This window comes from Marmota monax, unplaced genomic scaffold (genome assembly GCF_021218885.2).
Source record: "Marmota monax isolate L192 unplaced genomic scaffold, Marmota_monax_Labrador192_F-V1.1 WCK01_AAM20220418_F8-fsc00028, whole genome shotgun sequence".
Lineage (NCBI taxonomy): Eukaryota > Metazoa > Chordata > Mammalia > Rodentia > Sciuridae > Marmota > Marmota monax.
In genome coordinates this window covers 902,828-928,146 of record NW_026694779.1, presented here as the reverse complement: position 1 = coordinate 928,146, position 25,319 = coordinate 902,828, and the positions used below count along the sequence as shown (strand labels likewise).

Genomic DNA, 25,319 nt, shown 5'->3' with positions numbered 1-25,319 from the left:
CCAGACATGGAGATAGAAAATATATAAAATGATATTCTAGTACTTCTGCTAGTACTAGTGAGGATGTAGGCAGACAATACCACGTTGGTTTGCCAGGTGCTATTTTAAAGTACAGACTCGGAGCTAGGAAGAAACCTACTAGGTCTTCCAGCTTAAAAATGTATCTTACAGATGACTAACAGACTTAAGTCTCTCCACGACAACTAATAGAAAAAACAGGTGACATACTGAAGACATGCACAGGAACAGTGTTTACCACACGGGGTGGGTGCGGTGGGGTTCAAGCATCAGCTCGCCTGTGCCACTAGAAGTATCCAAGAAGATTCCTGCTGCATGCTAAGAATGCCACAGGACACTGATGGAGAGCTGGAACGGATGATCCAAGTTTCCTTCACACTCTAGAATTTTTAACTTTTGTTTCAAAAGAATAGACACACCCTGGCTATGATGTTAAAAAATCATTTTCACATTCAGATTGAAGGTGTATGATTATTCTGAAGCACAAAAATCTGTTAATAGGGGTTAAAACTAAAAATGATGTTCTGAAGTCAGGTGCAGTGGCACACTTTGTAATCCCAGCTACTCAGGAGGCTGAGAAAAGAGGATTTTAAGTTTGATGTCAGCCTGGGCAACTTAGTAAGATCCTGTCTCAAAACAAAAATGTAAAAAAGGGTTGGAGAAGTGGCAGTGGGAGAGTACTTGCTTAGGATGCACAAGGCCCTGGGTTCAATCCCTAGCACCAAACCCCAAACCAACCCAACCACCACCACCAACACACAGCACTATGTGCTAACTGACAGGAGAAGATGACACAAACAGGTTTTCACAGCACACACCAATCTAACTGCAAAACTGACACCCATGAGTGTCACCTATGTGTCACTGACACCAGTGAGTTAGTTACTTCTTGCTACAAACATAGTACCTTTACAACTCAAAAGTCCTTAACCAAAAGATTTCTGTGTTACCTTGATCTTATTTACTTCAAGTAATTCTGATAAAACTCTAAAATAATGACAAAATCTGAAAAAGCCCAAATGCAATCTGTGATTTTTTTTTAAACATCTGATATTACAATGTATCATCAGAATCTAGAATGTAAGGTCCACAGGGGGAGATATCTGCGTGTTTTGTTCACTTTTGTTTAATAATTAAAACTGTGTGTGGCACTTAGTAGTTGCTTAAATATCAGTTGGAGACTCCCTGATACGGTTTCCAGGCTTCAATTCCCAACGCTCTAATGGCTACCCACATGCATCTCTTCCTGCTCCTGCTCTGACAAACCCAATCTGTGTGTCTCTGAGCATCTCCTTCCCCTCCCCATCGTCCTGCAAAATGGGCTAGTCTTTTTTATTTTTTCCTTCCTGATATTGGAGGTTGAACCTAGGGGCCCTCTACCACTAAGCTACATTCCCAACTCTTTGAGACAGAGTCTTGCTGAGTTGCTGAGGCTGGCCTTGAATTTGCAGTCCCTCCTGCCTCAGCCTCCCCTGTCACTGGGATCATAAGGGAGCACCACTTCCTATTAAACTTGTTGTAACCTTTTTCCCTCCAAATAACTGTAGGTAAAATCATGTTCCCGTTCTTTTCTCTTATTAAGGAGATTTCAGGTCTGCTGACTGTACTTGTATAAACACTGCCTGTCAATTCTTCTCCTGACACCCATTCCAGGTCTCTTCCACCACGGTCACAGGATTACCTCAACTTCCTCCTTTATGAGTCTGCCTAGTACGTCACAGTCTATGAACGTTCCAAGGGTAGATTTCTCATTTTTTTTTCTAACTTAGTGTCCCCAGTACCTAGTACACAGCTGTTAAGTAAACATCTGCTGAAAGAACAGATTCTCAGTAATTTTTTCCATACAGGTGTAAATTGCATTTTCCCAGTGTTACCTTGGCTTTTATGAGACTACCAATAACCTTCCAGTTCTCTCTTACATTCACATTCAATTATTTCCCTTAAAAAGCAAACCAAGAGGGGCTGGGGTTGTGGCTCAGCGACAGAGCGCTTGCCTAGCATGTCTGAGGCACTGGGTTCCATCCTCAGCACCACAGAAGAATAAAAAATAAAGGTATATCAACAACTTAGAAATGGCAAAGAAGGCAAATGATAAAATCAGAAGTAGTGATCTTGGAGAGCACGATAGCAGGTGGAAAGTGCATGGATTCAGAGTCAAGGACAGCTGGAGTTTGAATCCAATTCTAAAACTTCCTTACCTGGACTTTTACATCTCTGAATCCATTTTCTCTTTTTAATGTGAAGATAACTGTACCTTTCTTGGAGGATTAAATGACACACGTGTTCTTTAGTGGAGGCTTGAAATCTAAAGCCCCAGAAGTACCTACTACCATTAGGTTGCAGAGAACTTGAAATAAGGGTATTCCATCAGTATTTCTCTGAAGAACTATTTTTATATGAGGCCAAAGTTTTGAGGCAAAAGTGCCAAAACAAAATTGCCTCAAATACTGAGACAAATTCGAGACTTAGGTCAACAGCAAATCTCTATAAAACAAAACAAAATAAAAACCTATATAATAGAGGTTTTTGTTTTTCTTTCTTCTTTTCATTTCTTATTTTTTCTTCTCATACTTGTTCTGCCACTGAGCTACATCCCTAGAGCCCCTTGCTTCTGTTGTACTTGAGAGTGGATCCAGGGGTGTTCGGCTGCTGAGCTACAACCCCAGTCATTCGTATTTTTCATTTTGAGCCAGGATCTTGCTAAATTGCTAAGGCTGGCCTTGAACTTGAGATCCTCTTCCTCCTCAGCCTCTAGAGTCGCTGGGATGACAGGTGTGTGCCACCATGCCCAGCCCCATCCAACCCCTTTGGGTGGGCGGCGTGTTGCCACCCTGGGTCTGAACTACATAGTGGACTTTATTCCAAGGACATCACTGAAGGTTTCCCCATGGTAACAGTAAGGCTCCACTGGAATCTAAACTTACAGATCCAATAGGCTGCCTGATTATATCAAAATCTGCACGTTCAAAACCAGTCAACGTAATCCTTCTTCTAACTCTCATGTCAGGAAAAGCAATCTCTATTTATCAAGTTATATAAGTCAAAACCAAACCAAAGCCCAAAACATATTCTTGAAATCTTCTGCATTCTATCCATGGCCAATCCAACAGCAAATTATCCCTTTTGCTCTCCTAATTCCTATCAATCTCTACTGCCACCTCTCTAAAGTGGTGGCATCCTCATGCTCTCTCTTCTGGCCACTAAGGTGGACTGGTCTACCTGCATTCACTTAGGTTCTCTCTGAAGCTGGAGGGGGAATAAGGGTCCTAAGTCACTTGGTGCTTGAAATCTTTTAGGAAGTAGCTTCCTACAAGGTTTAAAATAAAGAACAAAGATCTGAACAAGGTCTAGGAAACCCCACATGGTTGGGCCCTGGATCTCTCTCTCTCGGGCTTCTTCTTCTTCTTCTTTTTTTTTTTTTAGTGGTGCTGGGGATGGACGCACCCCAGCCGTAGAGCTTCGTCTTTATGATGCAGTTACTTCCCCTCCTGAGCCGCACTGGCCACAGTCAGGTGCCGGTGCTCATCCCTCTGCCCACATCAGTGCCTACTTGTCCTTTCTTCCCTGCGCTGCCAGCCACTTGCTAGGTGCTGGGTGTGTGCTGACGGACAAACCAAGCCTCTGCCTCCATGAGGCTCATGGCTGAGTGGCACAAAGTGGCAGAAAAAGCAATAACCAAACAATAAGCTGTGGAAATGACCATAAAGAAGAGAGTGCTGTAAGAAAGGAGCGATGTAAGGGAGGGGGGTCTACTGCAGGTCAGGAGGTCACAGAGGGCTTCTTTCAATGGCACCTTCACTGCAGGCACATGCGACATCGAGTCCCACCATTATGTACAGCTATAATGCCCCAGTAAGAAGCGTGGGATGAGGAACGAGCACAGAGGGGGAGGGGCGGCTCTGAACACAGCCCTCAGAGACAGAAGAGGAAGCGGTTCTTTCAAGCAGCTGCAAATGAGGAAAAGCTTTATTACTGTGGGCTTCATGTGCCCAGAGAAGGAATCTGGAATTCTATCAGTGAAGATGAAAATAAAGAATGCGGCCATTCAGAAAGACAAGGAGAAAGGAGTCATTTACTGGCTGCTTCTTAGAATTTACTTGGTGAAAGGTTAAGACCATGTTACCAAAAAGGCTTATGGAAGCAGAGGGGGATCTGGGAGTGCGCAGGAGGGGCCTCGGGCCTCGTAACCTGGCGGGCGCTGGAGTACACCCAGGGCTTGGGGACCAGCTTACGTAACCAGTGAGTCAGCAGAGTCAGGTGTCAATGGAACTCTCCAGATCGGAGGTGGGCTAATGGCACTGTCATGGTCACGCACCTTTCAGAAACGCTTCCCTACGTCAGGATCAGGAAAAGCCTACCTCCTGGTCACCAAGACCCAAGAAACGGGACTCCACTGAAAGCAGAGCAGGTGATTCTGGGAGGATTTCAGTTGTCTGCAGAAAGGCATTTTTGTAACTTGCAATAAAGCACTTGGCACAGTTTCCAAAATCCAGACTCCCAGCTCTGCTGACAGCAAAACCCAGATTGTTAAAAAGAAAGCCTCCCCGTCTTCCCTGGAGTCTATAAATATTTCAGGGCTATTTTCTACAACCATCTTTCCCCTCCTGAAGGCTGTTATGTACCAACAGCAACAGAAACAGGTCTCCCAGTGACAGAACTGGGTCTGGCAAAGAAAAAGATACAAAGGAGAACACAAGAGGGGCTCAATGACAGCAGAGGGAAAAGACAGACCCATGACAACCACCCGACACCCTAGAGCCATGGCAATGCGCCCCCCACACCAGCAAGCAGCACTCCCCAAATGGGAGCCTCCCATCTTGCCGCCTCCCCGGTGCCCGGGCTCCAGCCTACGCTGCTGCAGGGGCAATGCCAATGTGAGCAGGAGGCGGGAGCTGCTTTTCCTTCTCCACCTCAGGCCAGAGGCAGAGCTGGGAAAGGGGTAATTATGACTCGACAGAGGAGAAAAGGCGCCTGCTCGCCCGCATTCTTTGCCTTGGAAACTCCTAGCTTCTGCCTGTCCATGACATCGAGAGAACCTGATGACTCTCTGAAGGTCACAAATTGAACGTGCAGAAATAACGTCTTCCTTTCTGGCCCTCTCGGCCGTCTTTTCCCATCAAACCCAATTCTGCACACTGTCTTGGTTATTATTAAGATGCAAATTCTATGGAGCTGCTATATAAAAGTTAGAAAGCAAGCAAGCAAGACATCAGCACACACGGACCTTACCCAAGCCCGTCAGGCAGTCTGCGGACTCTGCTCCCCACCGAGCTCACCCTGCATGGTGCACTGCCAGCAAGCTCTGGTGGTGACAACAAATCCCAGCGGCTCCTGGCTAGAAGCTCCTTCCATTTGTTCCAGCCTCCAGACTGCAGAGGAGCTGTGGCATAGTCTGTCACTGCTGCACAAGCTCCGACAATGACGCTGTAAATGAGGGCAGCTACTATTGGGAACGCGCCCCCTCCCCCCCCAAACAAGACCGCAACAGTGAAGCTTCCCGTGGATCCCTGGCCTCTCACCTCCTCAGTCTCTCAGAAGCGCCTTTCGCAGACCAGGCGGGGTCACAGCAGGCGGGGACAGCCCTCCGCAGCGCCCACCTCGGCCTGGCCTTCGCACAAGCTCGGCTTCTGCCTCTCCATCAGCTCCTGGAGCTCTCTACATCTGGGCGCCAGGGAGGGCTCTGCTGAGTGAACACAGAGCCTCTGCCAACAGGCATCTGTGTGCGAGTGTGTGTGTGCGAGTGTGTGAGAGTGAGTGCGCGCACGCAGGCACAGTTTGCGGGAGCTGCTCATGCAAATGAACAGTTTGACTCTGGGAACGAGATCACAGACAGTGTCTGCCTCTCTCCTCCTGCTGGGAGCATCGTTTATAAAAGACAAAGCTTCCACTGGTTGGATTTAAAGCTGCAGGGCACGTATTCCACACCCACATTTGTCTTCTGGTTTGCATTAGATAAGGATGGGTTCCAAATGGATCAAGTATTTAAAATGTTCTATATAACACAATACCATTTAGGTAGTTTGGTTCAAAAACTACAAAGAAAAAGCCATCCACCCATGTTCTGACCAAGGAGCAGGATATCTCCAGGACAGACTTCCAGGTTTCCAAAGGTGTCTTCTCTTACTTTTCATTTCAGGTTCATAAAATCATTTAAATGAAAATTAATTAAGAGTAAGAAAATTGGGCAAGAAACAGAAAGTCAGTATGAGAATCTAACTCACTACAAAGGGAAAAATACTTGTTATGAAAAGCAATGGTTCCCCAAATTATTCTTCTATCTCTAAAGGCACAGAATTCTGACGTTGACTTTCCAGAACAAATTAATGAATAATTTATGGCTTAATGGAAGTTTTGTCTTTACCTAAAACTTAGATTGTAAACGCTTACTGGGTAAATATTTATTTCAACAAAAACCCCAATCTACTACTATCATCATCAAAACTAGACACTGTAGCTGGATGAGGTGGCACAAGACTGTAATCCCAGTGACTCAAGAGGCTGAGGCAGGAGGATAGCTTATTTGAGGCCAGCCTCAGCAAGTTTGGGAGACCCTCAGCAACTTGAAGAGACCCTGTTACAAAATACAAAATAAAAGGACTGGGAATGTGGCTCAGTGGCAAAATGCCCCAAAGTATTTTCCGTTGTTAAAAAAATCAATAGTTCTTGTGATTTTAATTTAAAGGCTCCTGTAAGAGAATCCCTATTTTTTTTTTCTACTTCTCTCAAAAATCATTTTGTAAAGCCCGGCATGGTGGTGCACGCTTGTAGCCCCAGTGGCTCTCGAGGCTGAGGCAGGAGGATCACGAGTTCAAAGCTACCCTCAGCAACAGTGAGGCCCTAAGCAACTCAGTGAGACTCTTGTCTATAAAAATACAAAATAGGGCTGGGGATGGGGTTCAGTGCTCGAGCAGCCTTGAGTTGAATCCCTGGTTTCCCCCAACCCTCCCCCCCAAAATTACTTTGTGGGCCAGGTGCAGTGGTGTACACCTGTAATCCCAGCTACTCGGGAGGCTGCAGCAGGAGGGTGACAAGTCTGAGGCAGGCCTGGGCAACTTGTGAGATCCTGTCTCAAAAAAGGTGGGGTGGGGATAGGCATGTACTTCAGTGATACAGTCTTTGCTTAGCAGGCAAGCCCCTGGGTTCAATCTCCAGCACAGGGGTGGGTGGGGGATCATTTGACAGGAACTTTCAAATGGGCCCTGAGCTACTAATAATAAAACCCAGTACATTACTACTATCTTCCTTTTATTTTTTATTTTGTAACAGGGTCTCTTCAAGTTGCTGAGGGTCTTGCAATGTTGGGGGATTTTATCTTCTCCCGGGGTAAGTACAATATTTAATCTTTTTAAAGGTTAATGTTTGTTATAACTCTAAGTAAAACTGCTACTGCTCATAGGTGTCTCAGTGCTCTGTCCCTTACTAGACGTGCAGGACTACATTTCCCAGAGCCCCTGCAGTTAGGCAGGTCATGTGACTAGTTCTGACCAATGGGTTATGAAAGAAAAGTAAGTATGCCATGGACACAAAGCATTGCAATTGCTAACGTGAGGCGCTTTTGTCCTTTCTTTCCTTGCCACTGAGACCACTGCGGCATGTGTTGACACAGGTAGCATAGACCCAGGGTGCCCTGGTGGGATGAGCCACCATATGGAGGACAGCTGCTCTGGAGAGGTCCCTGGGCTGAAAGAGGAATCTTTGCATGACAAATGTTCACTGTCTATTTATATGAATGTCATGATTTTGTCATTTAAAAGGTCACCCTTCAGCAGGTTTAGGAGTTCTACGGAGACATCAATGGATTTGTTGGAGAGAACCAAGTAAACAGAGTTGCCAGAGAAGTCCCTGCGACAGGCTGCTCTCACTGCCACCGTCTCCTTGACCCCAAAGTAAATGCCAGTTCAACTTGGCTGACTCTCTGGTTCTCTAGATTTTTTTTCTCTTGCGGATCTTGTTTTTCTTTTTCATTATGCTCCTTGATGACAGTACTGATTGAGAATTTGGTTTTTACAGTCTGACATCTATGTAGAATGACAGACACTTTGTTTCTGCCAGGCATGATATATGATGCTTTATTGTCATTTTGATGAAATAACCCAATAGTTTCTCACCCATGATCCTACCCTAAGCAAGGGCCTGAATCTCCTTTGTTAATTATTTCAACCATGTATTCTCTAGAACTGAATCCCAATTATAAACCTTCTAGGGTAACTTTTTTTTAAACTTTGTTTATTTATTTTTATATGGTGCTGAGGATTGAACCCAGTGCCTCCCACATGCTGGGCCTGCGCTCCACCACTGAGCCACACCCCAGCCTCTCAGAGTAACTTTTATACCTAATGCTTTCGGGATTTCCCAATGTGTCTTTGGAAGTGCACAAAAAAATTTACACTACTAAAAAGAATTGCTAGAAATAATATATGCTCAAAACAATTAGGTTTTCTTGGTGTGGTCCACATTTCTTAATTAGATTCATTTTTCCCTTGGATAATTTTGCACAAAATATGTTAACATACAGGAATTATGCACACACACATATGATGTTATTGGGTGGACCTGGAGTTTTATCAATACCTTTGCTGTTTTTACCCAAGGGTAAAAGATTTTAAATTCTTACAAAATAATAGAGAACTTTACTCGATCCCATCCTGATGTTATCAGTTTCTGTAATAAATCAATCCCATCTATATTATCAGCTATAGTTTTTGTTCCACTCTGCTGAAGGCTCTGCCGGCCAGTCTGTGTCCCCTATAACTCTCCCACTGTGTTCTGACGATCAGGGGTCTGAACTATAAACCCAGTGGAAAACTGCATAGGAGAAAAAAAAGAATAGTCTGAGAGTCGTGGAAAGAGTAGTGCCCTCAGCCACTGCTACTCCACAGAACAGAATCTTGGGCAGTTGCTTCTGAGCTGATGTTGTTAAGACAACTTTTAGTCTGCACTGAGTCAGGGTTTCCATGATGCTTGACAGTCAAGGAGGAGGTGTTCCATGAAGGCAGACTGTTCACCAAGAGAACCGACTAGACAGAAGCGAATAACCTAATGAGGGAATCTGACTGTGGTTACTGGTCAGAACCTTTTAATGTTACCTTAATGATTTATTCTTTGGTGGCTATACGAGGAAGTTCTTTCTCTTTCTCCTTATATTACTTTTAGTGTGCAATACTGCCTTGTTTAATTATTCTTTTCAGATGCTTGACATCTTTAACTTCAATTAAGCATGACAATATCTTTAGTAAAGGAATCAATGAAGAGGATGACCAGGACAGCCACTATCTTGAAGCAAATCATCAGAGACCTTGTTCCAGGTTGACACCTCCTCCAAATCAGTAATCTTTTCATTCATTCTTTCACTCATTCAGTTATGAATAATCGTAAATTATTTTTCCTGAAGATATCAAAAAAATTGTTCAATGCACTGTGGAAATCCAGATACCCTGTCCTCAGAGTACTTCTCATCCACCAGCACAGTAACCCTGCTCATCCTTAAAGAGGCACCAACTATGCACACAAGCAGGTCAGGACTGATCAAGAAGATAACTGAATCAAACGAGGAAACTCTTTGTAGAGGACATCAAGACCAGAGAATACGTGCAAGTTTATGACTCAAGTATCTAAGAACCATCCCAAAATGTATCACTTTGGGGCTGGGTCTCCCACTTGTGAGGTACTGGGTTCGATCTTCAGCACCACATAAAAATTAAATAAGTGAAATAAATAAAGATATTGTGTCCATCTTTAAAAAAAATCTTAAAATCATGTATCGCTTCATTTAAAAAATCTTTGCTTTTGTGTTAATGTATATTCATGGACATGATGTTCATTGGAACACCCTAAAATCTAGAGCCCATGAGAGGTTATCTAGTAAACAGGACCTTATCTTGCATATGAGAAAATAAAATCTCAGGCATGTTAACTGATTTCCCCAAATTACTATCTAGCTGTGGCAGGGTTGGAACTAGAGAAGCCAGGTTCCTCCAGCTGCATCTCTCATTAATATCACACCTCACTGGAGAGTAAATGAGGCCCTAGTGAAAATGCAATCTTCAGTCCTTGCCTCCAGGGGGAATATGCTCACTCTGACTGGTCAGAGCCACAACCACTTGGTCAGTGAGAACCAACAAGGTCTGCCTTACTCTAATCTTGTTTCATGCCTGAAAGCAACTGAGAAGAGTTCTTCAGATCTGCTGACTTTTTGGAGGCATCAACAGCTGCCAAGTACAAGTCCTGCAGTAGGCTTGATTCAACCCCCCACCCCCACTTGATTCCAAACTTCAGAGGTAATCTGGCATATAATTCATTCAGTGGAGAACAGCAATGAACCAAGTGACTAAGCAATTTGCTGCAGCATGCTTTGGGCAAACGTGAGATAAACAGGCAAAAATGGGATTGTTTCATTAAAGACTCATAAAACTTGGCAAAATGTATTTGATAAAATGTGTGCAGGATAAATGTCAGTGTGACCATGTAAAATGTAAAGGCAGCATTAATTTAGGAAATGCATAATAAAGTTCTGCCTTCCTTTGGTGCTTTCTCAATTTTTTGACCTGGTTCTGTTCTTCCAAAAGAAAAGTGAGCTTCTAGAAATTGAAGAATCATTTGAAGTTACAGTCATAGTAAACTTCCCCTAGACCACCTACCTCCCATTTCATTCTCACACACTGACCCTTTAATCCTTGTAGACTCTACCTTTTGTATTTGTGTGTGACACTGGGGACTGAATGCACCCCTGCGCTAGCTACATCCCCAGCCCTTTTTATTTTGAGACATGGTCTCACTAAATCGCCCAGACTGGCCTTGAACTTAAGATCCTCCTGCATCAGCCTCCTGAGTCGCTGACTTGCACCACCAAGCTGGCTTAGCCTTCTTAATTTTTTAAAAATTAAAACAAACAAACAAACAAACATACCCTTAACCGCTTCCTATATTGCCCACTCTGTTCCTAACAGTTCTTGCTTGAGAATCATCTCAGAGCATTGGATCTTCCATTCAGAATACCTCGTCCCCAATGGCAGCTATTTACAGAATAAATAAAAGCCTTTATTTCTGGGGGTGGTGGGGGAGACTTCCTGTGAACTCATTTGATAATTGTAAAACAGGACAACATGGAACACAGTTCCTCATTAGGGGAGGAAGACAGCACCACTTTTGAGAGAAGGGTTAGGGGAATGTCAAAGAGAGCTGTTACTGAACTTCCCTGGGGCATCTAAACAAATTCTTCCCATTTTATTTTTAATTCTTTTTTTTTTTGGGGGGGGTACTGGGGAATGAACATCAGGCTTTACCTCTGAGCCACCCACCCCTCCAGCCCTTTTAATTTTTATTTGGGATAGGGTCTCACTAAGTTGCTTAGGCCTTACTAAGTTGCCCAGGCTGACCTTCTGATCCTCTTGCCAGCCTCCTGAATTGCTGGGATTACAGGCTTGTGACACTGCATCTGGCCCATTTTAAAATTATAGACAACAGTGAAACTTTTCTGTGTGTGTGTGTGTGTGTGTGTTGGGGGGGTGCTGGGACTGTTCCCCGGGCCCCACTCCCCACATGCTAGGCAAGCACTTTACCACGGAGCTACAATCCACTCCAATATTTCTATATCTCTTGGGGAACTTCTGAGGGTATACTGACTGTAAATTCCTAGCTGTGTTTCAGAGATAGAAATGACCAACTTGCTCTTCCAAAAGATTATGGCAATTTGCACTACTACCAACAGTGCCAGAATACTGCCAGCTTTACCATGTATCAAACTTTTGTATTTTCATGAATCTGATAATTAAAGTGAGACCTTATTTTTACTTATCATTTTCATTCCTTAAATTGTGGGTAAACTTTTTGGAGAGGGGTCTGGGGACCGAGCCACATACTAGTCTTTTCCTTTAAAAAAAAAAAAAAGGACACAATGGACTTTATTCATTTCTTTTGATGTGGTGCTGAGGAGCGCACCCAGTGTCTCACATGTGCTAGTCAAGCACTCCACCACTGAGCCCCAGCACCAGCCCCTTTTCTTTTGTATTTTGGGACAGGGTCTCGCTAACTTGCCCAGGTTGGCCCCAAACTTATGATCTTCTGCCTCACTGGGATTGGAGGGATGTGTCCAAACACACCAAGCAAATTATGGGTAAGCGTGACCATCTTTTGATATGTAATTTGATCATAAATATTTCCTCTTCTGTCAGCACCTCTGGACCTCTAAAAAGGAAATCTTTTATGAAGTTGCAAACAGGGTACAAATAAAAGATGGTCAGACAACAACGATGATCTGCATGAGGTGTCAGTAGAACTGAAACAAAAAACCAAAACAACAAAAAAATTAGACCGCTCCACTCCTAGAAATAACTCCCTATAAACTTTAATTGTCATGTCTCTGGAAATTGAACCCAGGGTGCTGAACCAGTGAGCCTCATTGCCAGCCTTTTAAAATTCTGAGACAGGGTCTCCCTTGGCTGCTGAGGCTGGTCTGGAACCCGCAATCCTCACTGGGATTGCAGGTGTGCGCCACCGTGCCCAGCCTCTGAACAGTTTTCCTCACAAATTTCCACTAAGAACATAAATACTATCTTCCCTCCAAGAATCAGCCCAAACAATTTGCATTTTCTACTTATTCTCTGGTTGCAAGCAAGCACTACGCTTTTTACTAAATGCAAAGGAGGGGCTGGGCTGTAGCTCAGCAGCAGAGCGCTGGCCTAGCATGTGTGAGGCCCTGGGTTCCATCCTCAGCACCACGTAAAAATAAACAAATAAAATAAAGGCATGCTGACCATCTACGACTACCAAAAAAAGAAATAAGAAAGAAAGGAAGGAAGAAAGAAAGAAAAGCAAATGAGACTAAAGCACACATTCTAACCATAAACCATGGGATTACACATGTCAAAATTTCCTATTTTAAGTATCTGAAAACTAGTCCTGGGTGGTTTGGCAAATGGATTTTACATTCAAAAACAGGCTCTAGGTACATCTGACTGGAGGGGACACTGCACTGTGGGTGCTGAGATGCACATGCAGCTCCCGCCCACCCACTTCTGCCACCCTCCCTTCTCCTTCTCGCCCTTACATACGGGGGCTAGGACTGCAAGCATGCACAGGACAGTTATGCGAACAGAGGAATTATTTCTGAGCCTCTTTCTCTCTCTCTCTGTTTTTTTTAAACATTTATTTGTTGAAAGCCAATAAGTCCCCCACCCCCGCAGGGCCTCACATGTGCTAGGCAAGTGAGCCACATCCCCAACCCTTTCTCTGTCTTTTCTGAAGAGAAAATGTTTTTCCTCCTGTCTCGGATCAGTACTGAGCAGAAGTTATTTCCAACTGAAGGTATCCTTCCTTCCTTCCTTCTCTAAATTTCTACATGTGTAATTTTTATGGTATATATAACATCTTACATTTGGTTATTTTTGTAAATTTTGCCATTTTCTACCTGAGATGATGAATCCCTGAGCTATGCATTCTTGAACCCCAACAGCGCCTACCACAGTATATCAGTCAGTTTTTACACTAAATAAGCTCATATTTGTAAAGCACTTCAAATAGCACCTGCACATTAGTGCCATTTAAGTTATTAAATAAATGAAAGAAATGGATCAGCTTTCCTTTCTGAATGACGCATGACCTCCTTAGCCTAGGAGGGTCAGGTCTGCCATCTTGGTTCCATTTCCTACGCTGGGCACTGCCCCATTTCTCTGCTCTTGATTTCAGGAAAGCCCATAAAAATTGTCTGAACTCATCGTTTCCAAATTCCGTTCTTCCTGTTCTCAAACATGGTCAAGTGGCTCTTCTCTGATTAGTCCATGTTGGGGTGGCTGCCAGATAACAATTTGGGAATAGAGAAACTCAGTTCTCAAAGGACGCGCCCCTGAGCCACTGAAATGCGGGAAACCCCCAAGAACAACTGCAACTCCCCAGCCACACGCTTCTGGCCCGACCCACTGCCCTGTGCCCCTGAAACACGAGGGGTGCGGGGAAACTGGCGGGAAGCCGTGCAGCTCCACCTGCTCCACATCTCGCCTGGACCCCAGCACTGTCCCTCTCACAGCCCACATCACAGGGCTGCTGCCTCCTCCTCTGGAGCTGGCCCACTTGTCCCCTGAGCGCGTGTTGCTTGCTCTACCCACAAAGGCATCCCTCTGGAGACTGTCCTCCAATCTCCCTTCAACTTCTATCTACCTTCTCAAATACACTCTGTCTAGGCCTCTGACTGGCAGGTGCTCAATAAAATTCTTTCCTTCAATGCCAAAAATCTGGCTGGTCCTGAGTCAAAGTCCCCCTCTTCTCTGGGTGCTCCTCAGTCTGTCCCTTGGAGACACCTCTTCACCCCTGACAATTCCAAAGACGAGTTCTTGGTTGTCTTCTTATTTGACACAGCTGATGCCGCCCTGTGGCTCCTGGGAAGAGCTCCCATGCTGCTGCATGTCTAGCCCACCACACCCTTCCCTCTTCCTCCTCCTCTGCTCCAACTGGAGTGCCCAGGGCTCGTGCTTTTTCCTCTCCCGTGTCTGTGCTCATTCATTTTTCCCCACATCACGTAATGAGACACCTCCTTAAGCCATACTTTCCACCCAGGCCTCTCTTGGTCTCCTGAGCATCTCCCAGCAGCCTCCAGATTCACTGCCACTGTCTGTTTGACATTCCCACTTGGGTGCTCTCAAAGGGAATTTCTCTCTTGCCCACCACACCTGCCCACAAGCAGACTTCCACTGCAGTTAGTGACAGTCCATCTGTCCAGCTGCTGAGGTTAAATCCCTTGTGAGTCACCTATTTCTCTCTTTAATATCTTATATCCAATTTACCAGGATATTCTGTTGGCATTGCCGTCAAAGCTCCTGTAGACCCCAGCCCCTTCCACGTCACCCCTCTCTCCTGGAGCTCAGCCAGGCTTCTCTTTGGTCACCAACATGGCTCCCGTGCTCCGCCCTGCTCCTATACAATCTGTTCTTGGTATTCCAGCTAGCACGATCTTTTAAAAACCCAAGTCAAATCATGTCACACCTCTGCTTAAAATTCTTCAATGAATCTTTTACAGTCAAAGACAAAGTGCACCCTTAAAGATGGCCTTCAAGGGCATGCCACACCTGGCCGTCGGTGTGCAGGGTGAGAGCCAGATTCATCCAACCTAGTAATTCCTTATAATTCTCACTCTCCCATTCCTTTCATCAAGAGGTAGAATCTATCTGTCCCTCCTGGGATGGGAGACTGGTTTGACCATAGATTGCTTTGGCCAAATGAAATGTGAGCCACTGTGACGCAGCAGAGGCCTGGGCAGTGCTTGCTATGTTGGGGTGGCCGCTCTTGCTGGCCAAGCCCTTCGGCCCACTTCCACTTCAGCTCAGGACAATGTGTCCCTCAGCTGCTCACGGAGGAAGAGGCCCAGTGACATCAGCGCCAACAGCTAGCTGTGGGGAAGGGAGGCCACATTAGACACCAGTAGTCCCACCACAGCCCCAACACCACAGCGACCCAGGGCAGGACCAGCAGGACAGTCACCTGGCTGAGCCTGGCCCAACTGTCGGACTCGCAGAGTTGTAAGCAGATAAAAGTCGTCTTAAGCGGCTGGACCTTGGGGTGGTTTGTTCCACGGCAGTAGCTACTGAACCACCCTGGTCCCTATCATCCCTTCCCTTGGTTCTCTGGTCACAGCAACCTGGACCCCGTTCCTTTTGTACACTGGGGACACTCCTGTCTTGGCTCTGGCTGAACTTCTGCCTGCAGGGTCGCTCCTCCTTGAATGACTCACCTGCCTTTGAGGAGGCTCAAACTTTCCCCATTGAAAAGGGTGTCTGTCCCCAGCCCCAGCACACCCAGTCCCTCAGCTGCTCCCTGCCTTCTCAGCCTGGCCTCCCCTAACACGCGGCGTGGCTCACTTACTAGGTTCATGACTTGTTGTCATCTCTCCCAACTAGAATGTGACTAATTTTCTTTCTTCCTTCTTACTTTGAGGTGCTGGGGATCAGACGTATGTGAGGCAGGTGCCTTGTCACTTACTTATTTCCTCCTAACTAGGAAGTAGAGGCTTTGCCTGTTTTGTTAAGATAAACTCCAAGCCCATCTAAACCCCTAAACCCCGGATACAGCAAATCCTCAGTAATTATTTCTTGAATGAACAAATTACTGGTTTGCAACCTTCAAGTTCAGACAGGATATACTGCAGCTGACATTTAATAATTTCTGGTATGAATTAAAATAATCGGTGACAAGTGTTTTTAAGCTTTAAGTCACAGTTCTTTTTTTTTTAATTTTTAATTGTAGATGGACAAAATCTATTTTATTCACTTATTTTATGTGGTGCTAAGGATCGAACCCAGTGGCTCACATATGTGAGGCAAGTGCTCAACCACTGAGCCCCAGCCCCTAAGTCGCAGTTCTTGACCTTTGTTCTCTCTAGCATTTATACACTCTCATTAGCTCACTGATTTTATTTTTATTTTTGTGCCAGTGATTGAACCCAAGGATGCTTAACCATTGAGCTGCACCCTAGCCCTTTAAAAAAAAATTATAATTTTAAAATTTTGAGGCAGGGCATAAGTTGCTTAGTGTCTTATTAAGTTGCTGAGATTATAGGAGGGCACCCTGCGCCAGTGCTCACTGATTTTCAAGAGCAGATGAGAGGCACCTTGAACAGGGAACACCAGCTGAAAATGGTCCTTTCCTCCCCCAGTGCTGTGTACTAGTCACCACCACCCAAATCACTGCTCCAGCTATTTCTTTTGAACCATATACAGTTAAAACTTCTACAAGGCTGGGGCTGAGGGGTAGTGTGCTCGCCTAGGCACTGGATTCGAACCTTAGCACCACATAAAAATAAGTAAATAAAATAGAGATATTGTGTCCAACTACAGCTAAAAAAAAAATTTAAAAATTTCTACAAAATAATGTGGAACAATTGCATTGTTCTTATGGGATCTGACCTTTAAGTGGCATTAGGAGACCCATGGAATGATGGGATTGAGGTCAAGCTGCAGTTTGAAGGTTTACATGTGAAGGAAGGTTTTTTTTTTCTTTTGTGTCTTCCAAAAGTTCACTTTAATACAATAACAGTCCAGTGTATATTAACTTTTTTAAAAATAATTTTTAGATGTTGATGGACCTTTATTTCATTTATTTATATGCAGTGCTGAGAATCGAACCCAGTGCCTCAAACGTGCTAGGCAAGTGCTCTACCACTGAGCCACAATCCCGGCCCAGATTAATTTATTTTGAAAGCAGAGCATCCACATGCGACCAAGTGATTACACATGTATGTCCTAAATTGCCACCATACACTTTAAGCATTTGTATAGAAAACTCTGATAATACTCAAGGAATGCTCTAGAGTGTCGGTATTATACAAATGGCTTTAACATAAACGTAAAGATGTGTGGTCCTGCAGGATTACTGAGAATGCAAAACGAAAATTATTCATTTTTAGAATTGGACATCAGGGAATATTATAATCTTTTATATTAAAACATAGATGAGTTCAACAAATACAGTGAGCTCTACAGAATCCTGTTTAAAACACTCCTTTTACTTCCTTGAGCCGGCTACATTTTCCCCTAAAGTCTACTTTCAAAATGTTACTCTGTTCTTGAAACCAATATTCACAAAGCTTGTTGCACCCTCATGCAAGACGGTGGGATGTCATCCCCATCTAGAGCAGTTTGGTGTATGGAGGTCGTCACATGAAGAATTTCAGATGGGAGGCAAGTACCTCATTTCAGAACATTGTTATCATCATTTCAATGAGAATAATTTACCTGAGTTGATTGTTTATTTGAAGCAAGGAACCAGTTTAACCTAAAATTGTTCACTCAGCTTTAGAAAACTCTCTACTCTGGAAAGTTAATGCAATCACTGGATACAATAAAACCTGAGGCAGGAGGATTCAAGTTCAAAGCTGGCCTCAGCTACTTAGCAAGGTAGGCTAAGCAACTTAGTGAGTTACCCTACCTCAAAAAAAAACAAACAAACAAACAAAAAAACTGTCTGGGGATGTAGCTTGGTGGTAAAGCATCCCTGGGTTAAGTCCCTAGAACCAATAAATAAATAGGAAGGAGGGAGGGAAGGGCAGGCTGGAGATGGCACTCAGTGATAATGTCCCTGGGTTCAATCCCCCTGTACCACAAAAAAGTTTTTTAAAGGGATTATGTATTATGGTCCCCATTCCCCAGTGTCACTAATGAAGAAAAAGAAAAAGGATGACTTCTCTTAGTGTTCGTGGGATTGCCTCTCAATCTGTCCTTCTGACCATCGCATCCACCCTGAGGAAGCACTCTTAAATTAACAAGAGAAGTAAACTGACCTTTCTAACTTCAGAGCCAACAGAGATGTGCCAGGGTTCTTGAATCCAAGATTCAGAACAAACAGAAAAAACAGGATACAGACCAGAGGCACAAATCTGTTAAGAGAGTTGGCATTTAAATGATCAAGCAGAAGGCCTAAGAGAGTAATTCAATATCAAACATCACAGTGACAAACCTAGATCTCAAATCCAATGGCTCAATGACAAACAGTATTAATGTTCACTAACTTTGAAAAACTATAAAGGATCTGTTTATTTAGGACATAATCTCTTAGTACCTATGTATCATTTATAGAACCAACTGAAAAATCAAGGTAAGATCAAGCCCCCAGCAAAGCCTCTCCCGGGCGTGGGTGAAACGTGAGCCCTGGGTGTTGGGTAAAGCCGGATCATCTTCCCACCCAGCTGTGTCTCAGGCCTGCTCGGCTGATCTGAAGACACAAATTTAGCACTGAGATTTGTGCATGCTGCTTTAAAATTCACAAAACCATTAAGTCCTTGGGGGAAATACTTTGAAAACAAGAGGCTGAGTGATAAGAACCTTTTTAGAAAAAAAAAAGAAAAGGGAGAAATATTTTCAAGGGGCTTTAACCCAAATTCTTACTTGTTATGCATGCCTGGCACTGTCCAGTTTAACCCTAGCCTCTCCCAAACTGCCAAAGGCAGAGGACACTCTTCTATTCACTGAAGGAAACACTTATTTTCTGGGAGTCCTCACCTGAGAAAGTGAGGGTGGCATTTATTCTACACTGTGCAGACCATGCAGCCCGTGTCCCGGGGGATCAGGACACTCCAGGATGGTCTGAGCATGTCCATACGGCCAGAGCGCCCTTTGCATTCTGCTCCAACAGCAGTGAGAAAAATGAACAATGAGGAATCAGACCACACCATGCTCCATCGGCTCGACCTTACTGTCTTAAATTAGCTCATGCATCTGGCTGAGATCTGCTGCTGAAAACGCCGAGTTCCAGCAGCCTGGGTCATTCTCTGTCAGTCTATCAACCAGCCCCCGCTAAAAGCTGTAGAAGGATAGGAAGAGGGTTTTAAAAAGAAAAAGACAGATACACACACATATACAACATACGGTTTCCGAGGAGAGTGAGGGTTCCATGCTTGTGAGGGAGAAGGAAGAGGATTATGCCGAATAACCCTCAGGTTTCTCCCAGATTTGAACATGCTGTGCTGTGGCATGAGGTCAGCAGAGACTGACTCCAACCCTGTGAGGCTGGATTCCACCCTGACAAAGCAGTATCACTGTAATATGAAGCAGGAGGACCCAGGGCATGTTGGCAGCTGTACAGAATGGCCGTTCTAGAAAGTATTGGCAATTCCAAAACAAGAAATCTCTGCCGTCACATGAGATAATCTTCAGCCCAGTTAAGCAATGAGCAACAAAACCACTTTGAATCCCAAACCTAAGCAGCTCAAAATATTAAAAGGTAGGAAAAAAAAACAAAACAAAAAAACTTTTCTCCTTGAACCAATTTGTGCCTGGGGGAAATGAACAGGAAGTGGGAGATGTGAAGGCCGTTGGTTAATTGGATTTGTATCACAAACAATACGCTGATTCTGATCGGGGAGGAGGGAGGTGTGGCCTTCTGCTCCTGGACACTGTGACCTAGTTGAGGAGCCCCAAATCTTCTCCGTGACTTTCATGTGAAGAAGGGAGAATATTTTGAAAATATATTTCTGGTAATGGACGTATGCCAGGACTGAAGGTGTGCTGAAAGCGCATTCCCACACACCCCAAAGGCAGACCTCACACCCAGCACCTGTTTCTAGTCCATCAAGAATGGATCCAAGCGCCTCAGAAACACTTCCCCCAAAGGAGAGGAACACTAGCAGATCTAGAGCAGGAAGGGAGCCGCAGAAGACTTTCTACCAAGAGAAAACAGGACAATACAGACACTCTTTTACGTATTATGGTCTCCCTGATATCATGAAAGGTCTATTCTAGACAAAAGTGACCTGTAGAGTTTTAGCAAATAAAAGTTAGCTAGAAATAGAAGAAAATATAGGACAATGAGACAAAACAAAAACCACATGCCTGCACCAACAGGAAGGCAAACCTAAGAACGGCCCATGGTTCAGTATGAGCTTGCGCTGAAGGAAGCTGTTGTCTAATAAACTGAGACTTATGTCATGATGCTGTTTGGAAAAAAATTTTTTTTTGGAAAACTCTTAGATCCAAACACTGAGGTGTGTCACAAAAGGATCCTGATGATCAGGTCCCGGTCTACCTTCCCCGTTTCATCTCCCTCCATGAACACTGTATTCCAGATGCTCAACCACCATTACCATGTGACACGCAGAACGGTGGGAAAACAGAGCGGAGGAGACTTGCCCAGAGTCACGTGGCTGAGTAGTGGGGCTGAGATTTGAAGACACAGCAACACTCTTGACTCTTACCTATTCACACCCTTGTCTATCACACAGTCAGGTCTTTATAGGAATCAGTGGAGACAGAGCCACCAAAGATCGGAAAATGAGGAAAGTGCCAGGCGTGGTGGTGTACACCCGCAGTCCCTCCCAGCTACTCAGGAGCCAAGGCAGCAGGACCCCTTCAGATGGGGAGTTCAAGGCCAGCCTGGGCAGCACAGCGAGGCACTGTCTCCACCAATCAGAGAGAGGACGTATACCACTGTGGACAGGTGAAGAGCAGAAAAGAAAGAGGTAGAACCTGAGCTGAGCTGTTCATTCCCACATGTGAGGCCACTGCTCCAGGCTCTGGAGACAGCAGAGAACAAACAATTCTAGCTAGGGAAGGCAGAACCTGCCTTCATTAAAGACATAACATGGCATCTAATTTGTGTGTGTGTGTATGTGTGTGGGTGTGTATGCGCGGGACCTCACGGGTGCTAAGCACACAATCCACCTCTGAGATAGACTTAAAAAAGTTCAGTGCTGCAGCAGGTGGTCTAAGAAACCCCAAACATCCCCAAACAGTAAAAAATGGTTACTGAGTAGTTTCAGATAAGGTAGCTTTAAAATTCCAGGTTATCAGCTTCTCACATTCTTAAATTTTGCTTTAGGTCACTTTATAGAGTTTTCTGAAAGAGTAATCTACTGCACAATGGACTTTTGTGTTATAACCAGACTATCAAAGGAAATTTTGATTCCTCGGTTAGAATGCACTGGGAACGGAGCCCAGAGAGATGGTGATTACCCATGGAAAAGGAACAACTGCATACTTTGAGTTCTGAGCTTGCTTTCTGTGGTCTGGGGAAGTGAACCCAGGACCTCACACACACTAGGCAAGCACTTTACCACACAGCAAAACGCCAACCCTTTTTATTTTGAGACAAGGTCTTGCTAAATTGCCCAGGCTAACCTCGAACTTGCAATCCTCCTGCCTCAGACTCGGGAGAAGCTGGAATTGCATGTGTGCACCACTGCATCCGGCCTGAGCTTCTTTCTCAGTAATATTTTACCACAAGGGCCACAGAAGTCTGTGAAGGCAACACAACATTTTCCTGGTGATGGGTTTTAATCCACTGCCAAAGGCAGGAGATATGAACCAGCATTTTGCTTTCTCCTGTGAACGAGGACAGAAACAGAAGGGGGCATTTGACAATCAGAGAAATCTGTGCAGGCAGATAAGTCTCAGTATTCCACAGCTGCAGACTTCAGACCAAAGTGAACAAGTGTTCCCGGAGCCCACCAGTCACACTTCACCCGTGGAGAGGTGGGACTACTGAAAGCAGGGGACACTGCGTCACTCCCTCTTACCCTCCTCAAAGTCCAACACGAAGCTTGGAGTGGTTCTGGATTAACTTATTCAATGGGGGCTAACCTATGGGCCAGACACTGCTTTTGGGGGCACTTAGAGCTCCACATAAGATGAACAGGTGTTTGCTCTCTGGTGACTGTCACCAAGATCTTCTGTTCGTTACACCACCGTTTCTTGACATTTTTTTAAAACTCACATCCTCAACAGCCCTGCCTCACCCTCTGCATGTTCCTGCAGCCTGGAATATTTCGTTGGACTTTGCTTTTTGTAGTTTACATTCTGAAGGTGAGAATTACGTTGACTCTGCTTTTTTCAAGTTACACATCTTCATCAGATTCTAATATCCAGAGCCTCCTGGGAATGCTAAGAACCACTGTTCAATGGGACACCTCACTGCCACGGGAAGCCCAGAGCTCTGAGAGGGAGAGGAGGAGATAGCTGTGGTGCTGGCGGTCCAGACTCCGCCTTCTCCAGCCCCACCTGAGTCTTTCCCACTTTGCCCTGTGGTCCCCTTCTAGAAATTTTGTTCTGACAAGATTCCATCCATGTCACACCAATCTGCTTTCTTAGGTCACCACTGCTTAAAGACAAAGGAATGAAGAATTGAACCAAACCCCCAAATTCCTCGATCTATACAATGTACTTGGTTTGCAGACAGGTTTCTGGTTTGGTTTTCCTGCCTTGCGCCTTCACTATGTAAATCCTGGTGGCTGTTTTGGGACAAATTATCTCTTTGAATGGTATCTGACTGCGTGACCAGTAAGGTTTCTTTCCAACCCCAGAATTAATTCTGAGACTGTGTGCAATGCTGTGAGAGCTCGTTTTGGAAGCCCTTTCCTTAGAATGAGAATAAAATAAGTGGTGGGAAGAATTTTTGGGGAAACAGATCAGGCACACAAAGAACGAAGTCAGGGAGGTTTCACTTTTTTAGTGTAATTAAAAAATCTTTATAAAGGTGTTTATGATCATCAAAGCTCTCAGAAAAATATATTTTCACTAGGTTTAAAATGATCATGGTTTCTATCTTTTTGCAATAACAGGCAGTCTTTAATTTCTCCCTCTTTGAAACTGCAGTTTTGTGGAAGCAATACAGTTTCGCAGCATCTGAAGGAAAGCTATGTTACAACAAAATAAAAAACAATAGCACTCACCATCCGTGAGGCAGTGATCTACAGGTCCCCAGGGAGTTCAAACTCCAGTGGAGAAGCCTGGCGCAGTCCCCTTCCCACAGGGACTCTTCTCTTGGTCGTGTGACTAGCCAGAGCAAATAGGGCATTATCAAGAATGATGCCGACAGAGACCTGGGGAGCACCTGGAAACTGTGGGCTGTTCTTGAACACTCCAAAGAACCCAGCCGCCCTGCTTCCAGAAAGCCCAAGTAGCCACGTATAGAGTGATAACAGCAGGTGAAACAAGGTCTCTGGCCAAAAGCCACAGCTCAGTTCTGAGTCAGCAAAGAAAAGAAACCGCTAGCATTAGCTGGGTGCGTTGGTGCGCACCTACAGTTCCAGCCACTGGGGAGGCTGAGGCCTGGTTCAGTCCAGGAGTCCAAGGCCAGCCTGAACAACATAGAGACCCTGTCTCAACATCAGAGAGAAAGGGGATGGGGAGGGGAGGAAGGAAAAGGGAAGGGAGGGCAGGGAAAGAGGGAAGGAGGGAAGGAAGGAAGGAGGGGGGAAGAGGGGGAGGGGGGAGAAGGAAGGGGACAAACTGCTAGCACGTGAGAAGGTTTTACAGTGAGTCTGAAAACCTAGGCAGAATAATTATTCCCTTGACTTAATTCTTCTTTTCCAACATGGTTTGGCTATTCTAGCTCTTCTGCCTTTCCATATACATTTGAGAATACCCTTGCTGTAGCTACAAAAGGTCCTGCTGAGATTTCTCATTGGAATTTTGTTAAATATGTGGATCAACTGGGTAAAAATGATATCTTAACTACGCTGACTCTTCCAGTTCCTGAATATAACCAATCTATCTATCTATCTATTCATTCATTCACTATCTATAAGAATACAGAAACTTGTTTTGTGTGCATCGGTACTTAATCTTGCAAACCTGCTAAACTCGTCTAGTCCTTCTAGGAGTTTCTGATGGACTCCTTGGTTTTCTACACGGACAATTAAGTAACCTGGAAATCGGGGCAGCCTCACTTCTTCCATTCCCATCTGTATGCCTTTTACTTCTTTCCCCTGCCTTATTGTACTGGCACTAACTGATGTTGAACAGGACAATGGTGAACAGTGCTGAGTAGAAATGGTCAGACAAGACAGTCCTACCCTATTCCCCAAAAGAATGAAAACATTAAGTATGAAGTTAGAGATAATCTTTTTTATATTGTTGTTGTTGTTAGATGCATTTAACAAGTTAGTTCAAGAGTTTCCTTCTATTCTAGTTTGCGGACAAGTTTTCAAAGGAGGAAGCTGTCACTGTTATGTGTCTTGGTACGACTGGTCCTTTTATCCTTTACACCTGCTGATTTTCTTTACTCTGAAGTCTACTTAGATATTAGCAGAAGATACTCCAGTCTTCTTTTGATTAGTGTTTCCATGGTATAACTTTTTTATCTTTGTAATCTTATGTGTATTATTTATCTGAAGTGGGTCTTTTAAAACAAACAGAATCAGATTTTTCCCCCAAATTCATTCTGATAACCTCTATCATTTCCTCGTGTGCTTATAACCATTTTTTTTTAAAGACAAGGTCCCCCTACGTTGCCCAGGCTGGCCATGAACTCCCCCTGCGGCCTTCCAGGTGGCTGTGACTCAGGCATGTAGTTCCATGCTTAGCTCACACCATTTGTAGTTACACTATTGATATGTTTGGACTTCATATATTAAGGGCTTCCATTTAATTGTTTTCTATTCTGTTTTTCTTTTCATTATCTCTCCCTCCTTTCCTGACTTCTTCTGGGTTATTTGAACATTTTTAGTATTTCATTGAATATTTGTTTCTGACTTTTTGTACAGTTTTACTAAGTAGCTGCCCTAGGTATCGCGATATTTATATATCGCATTTTACAGCTACTTAGAGTCGATATTTCACTACCTCAACTTGACCACGATCACAGGTTCTTTCACATTCCTCTCTATGTGTTATTTCTAAATACACTGAAACTCCCATTCTCTAATGTTATAATTATTTTGAGGGAAGAACAAGAGTACTGCATATTATATTTAAGCAGATATCAATCATTTCTGTTACTGTCTCTTCACTGCAGATGCCCCAAATTTTCTTTCAGTTCCAACAACTTCCTTTTAGTTTTGCCTCATCCGAAAAGGTCTTGGCTTCAACCTCATTGATGAAGGGTAT

The 25,319-nt window shown here is 44.3% G+C and overlaps 1 protein-coding gene across 7 annotated transcripts in view; it reads right to left on the bottom strand.

The window, feature by feature from the left end:
• The window catches only part of Tmcc1 (transmembrane and coiled-coil domain family 1), a 175,448-nt gene that overhangs the window by 28,971 nt on the left and 121,158 nt on the right, over positions 1–25,319 (bottom strand). The window contains exon 1 of one of the 7 annotated variants that reach the window (XM_046425439.2): positions 19,365–23,568. The exons of the other annotated variants lie outside the window; for them this stretch is intronic. Within the exon in view, the coding sequence (XP_046281395.1) occupies positions 19,365–19,391 (27 nt within the window). The 5' untranslated portion in view covers positions 19,392–23,568. Of the gene's footprint in view, positions 1–19,364; positions 23,569–25,319 lie in introns of those variants that run through there. 7 annotated transcript variants of the gene reach the window in all.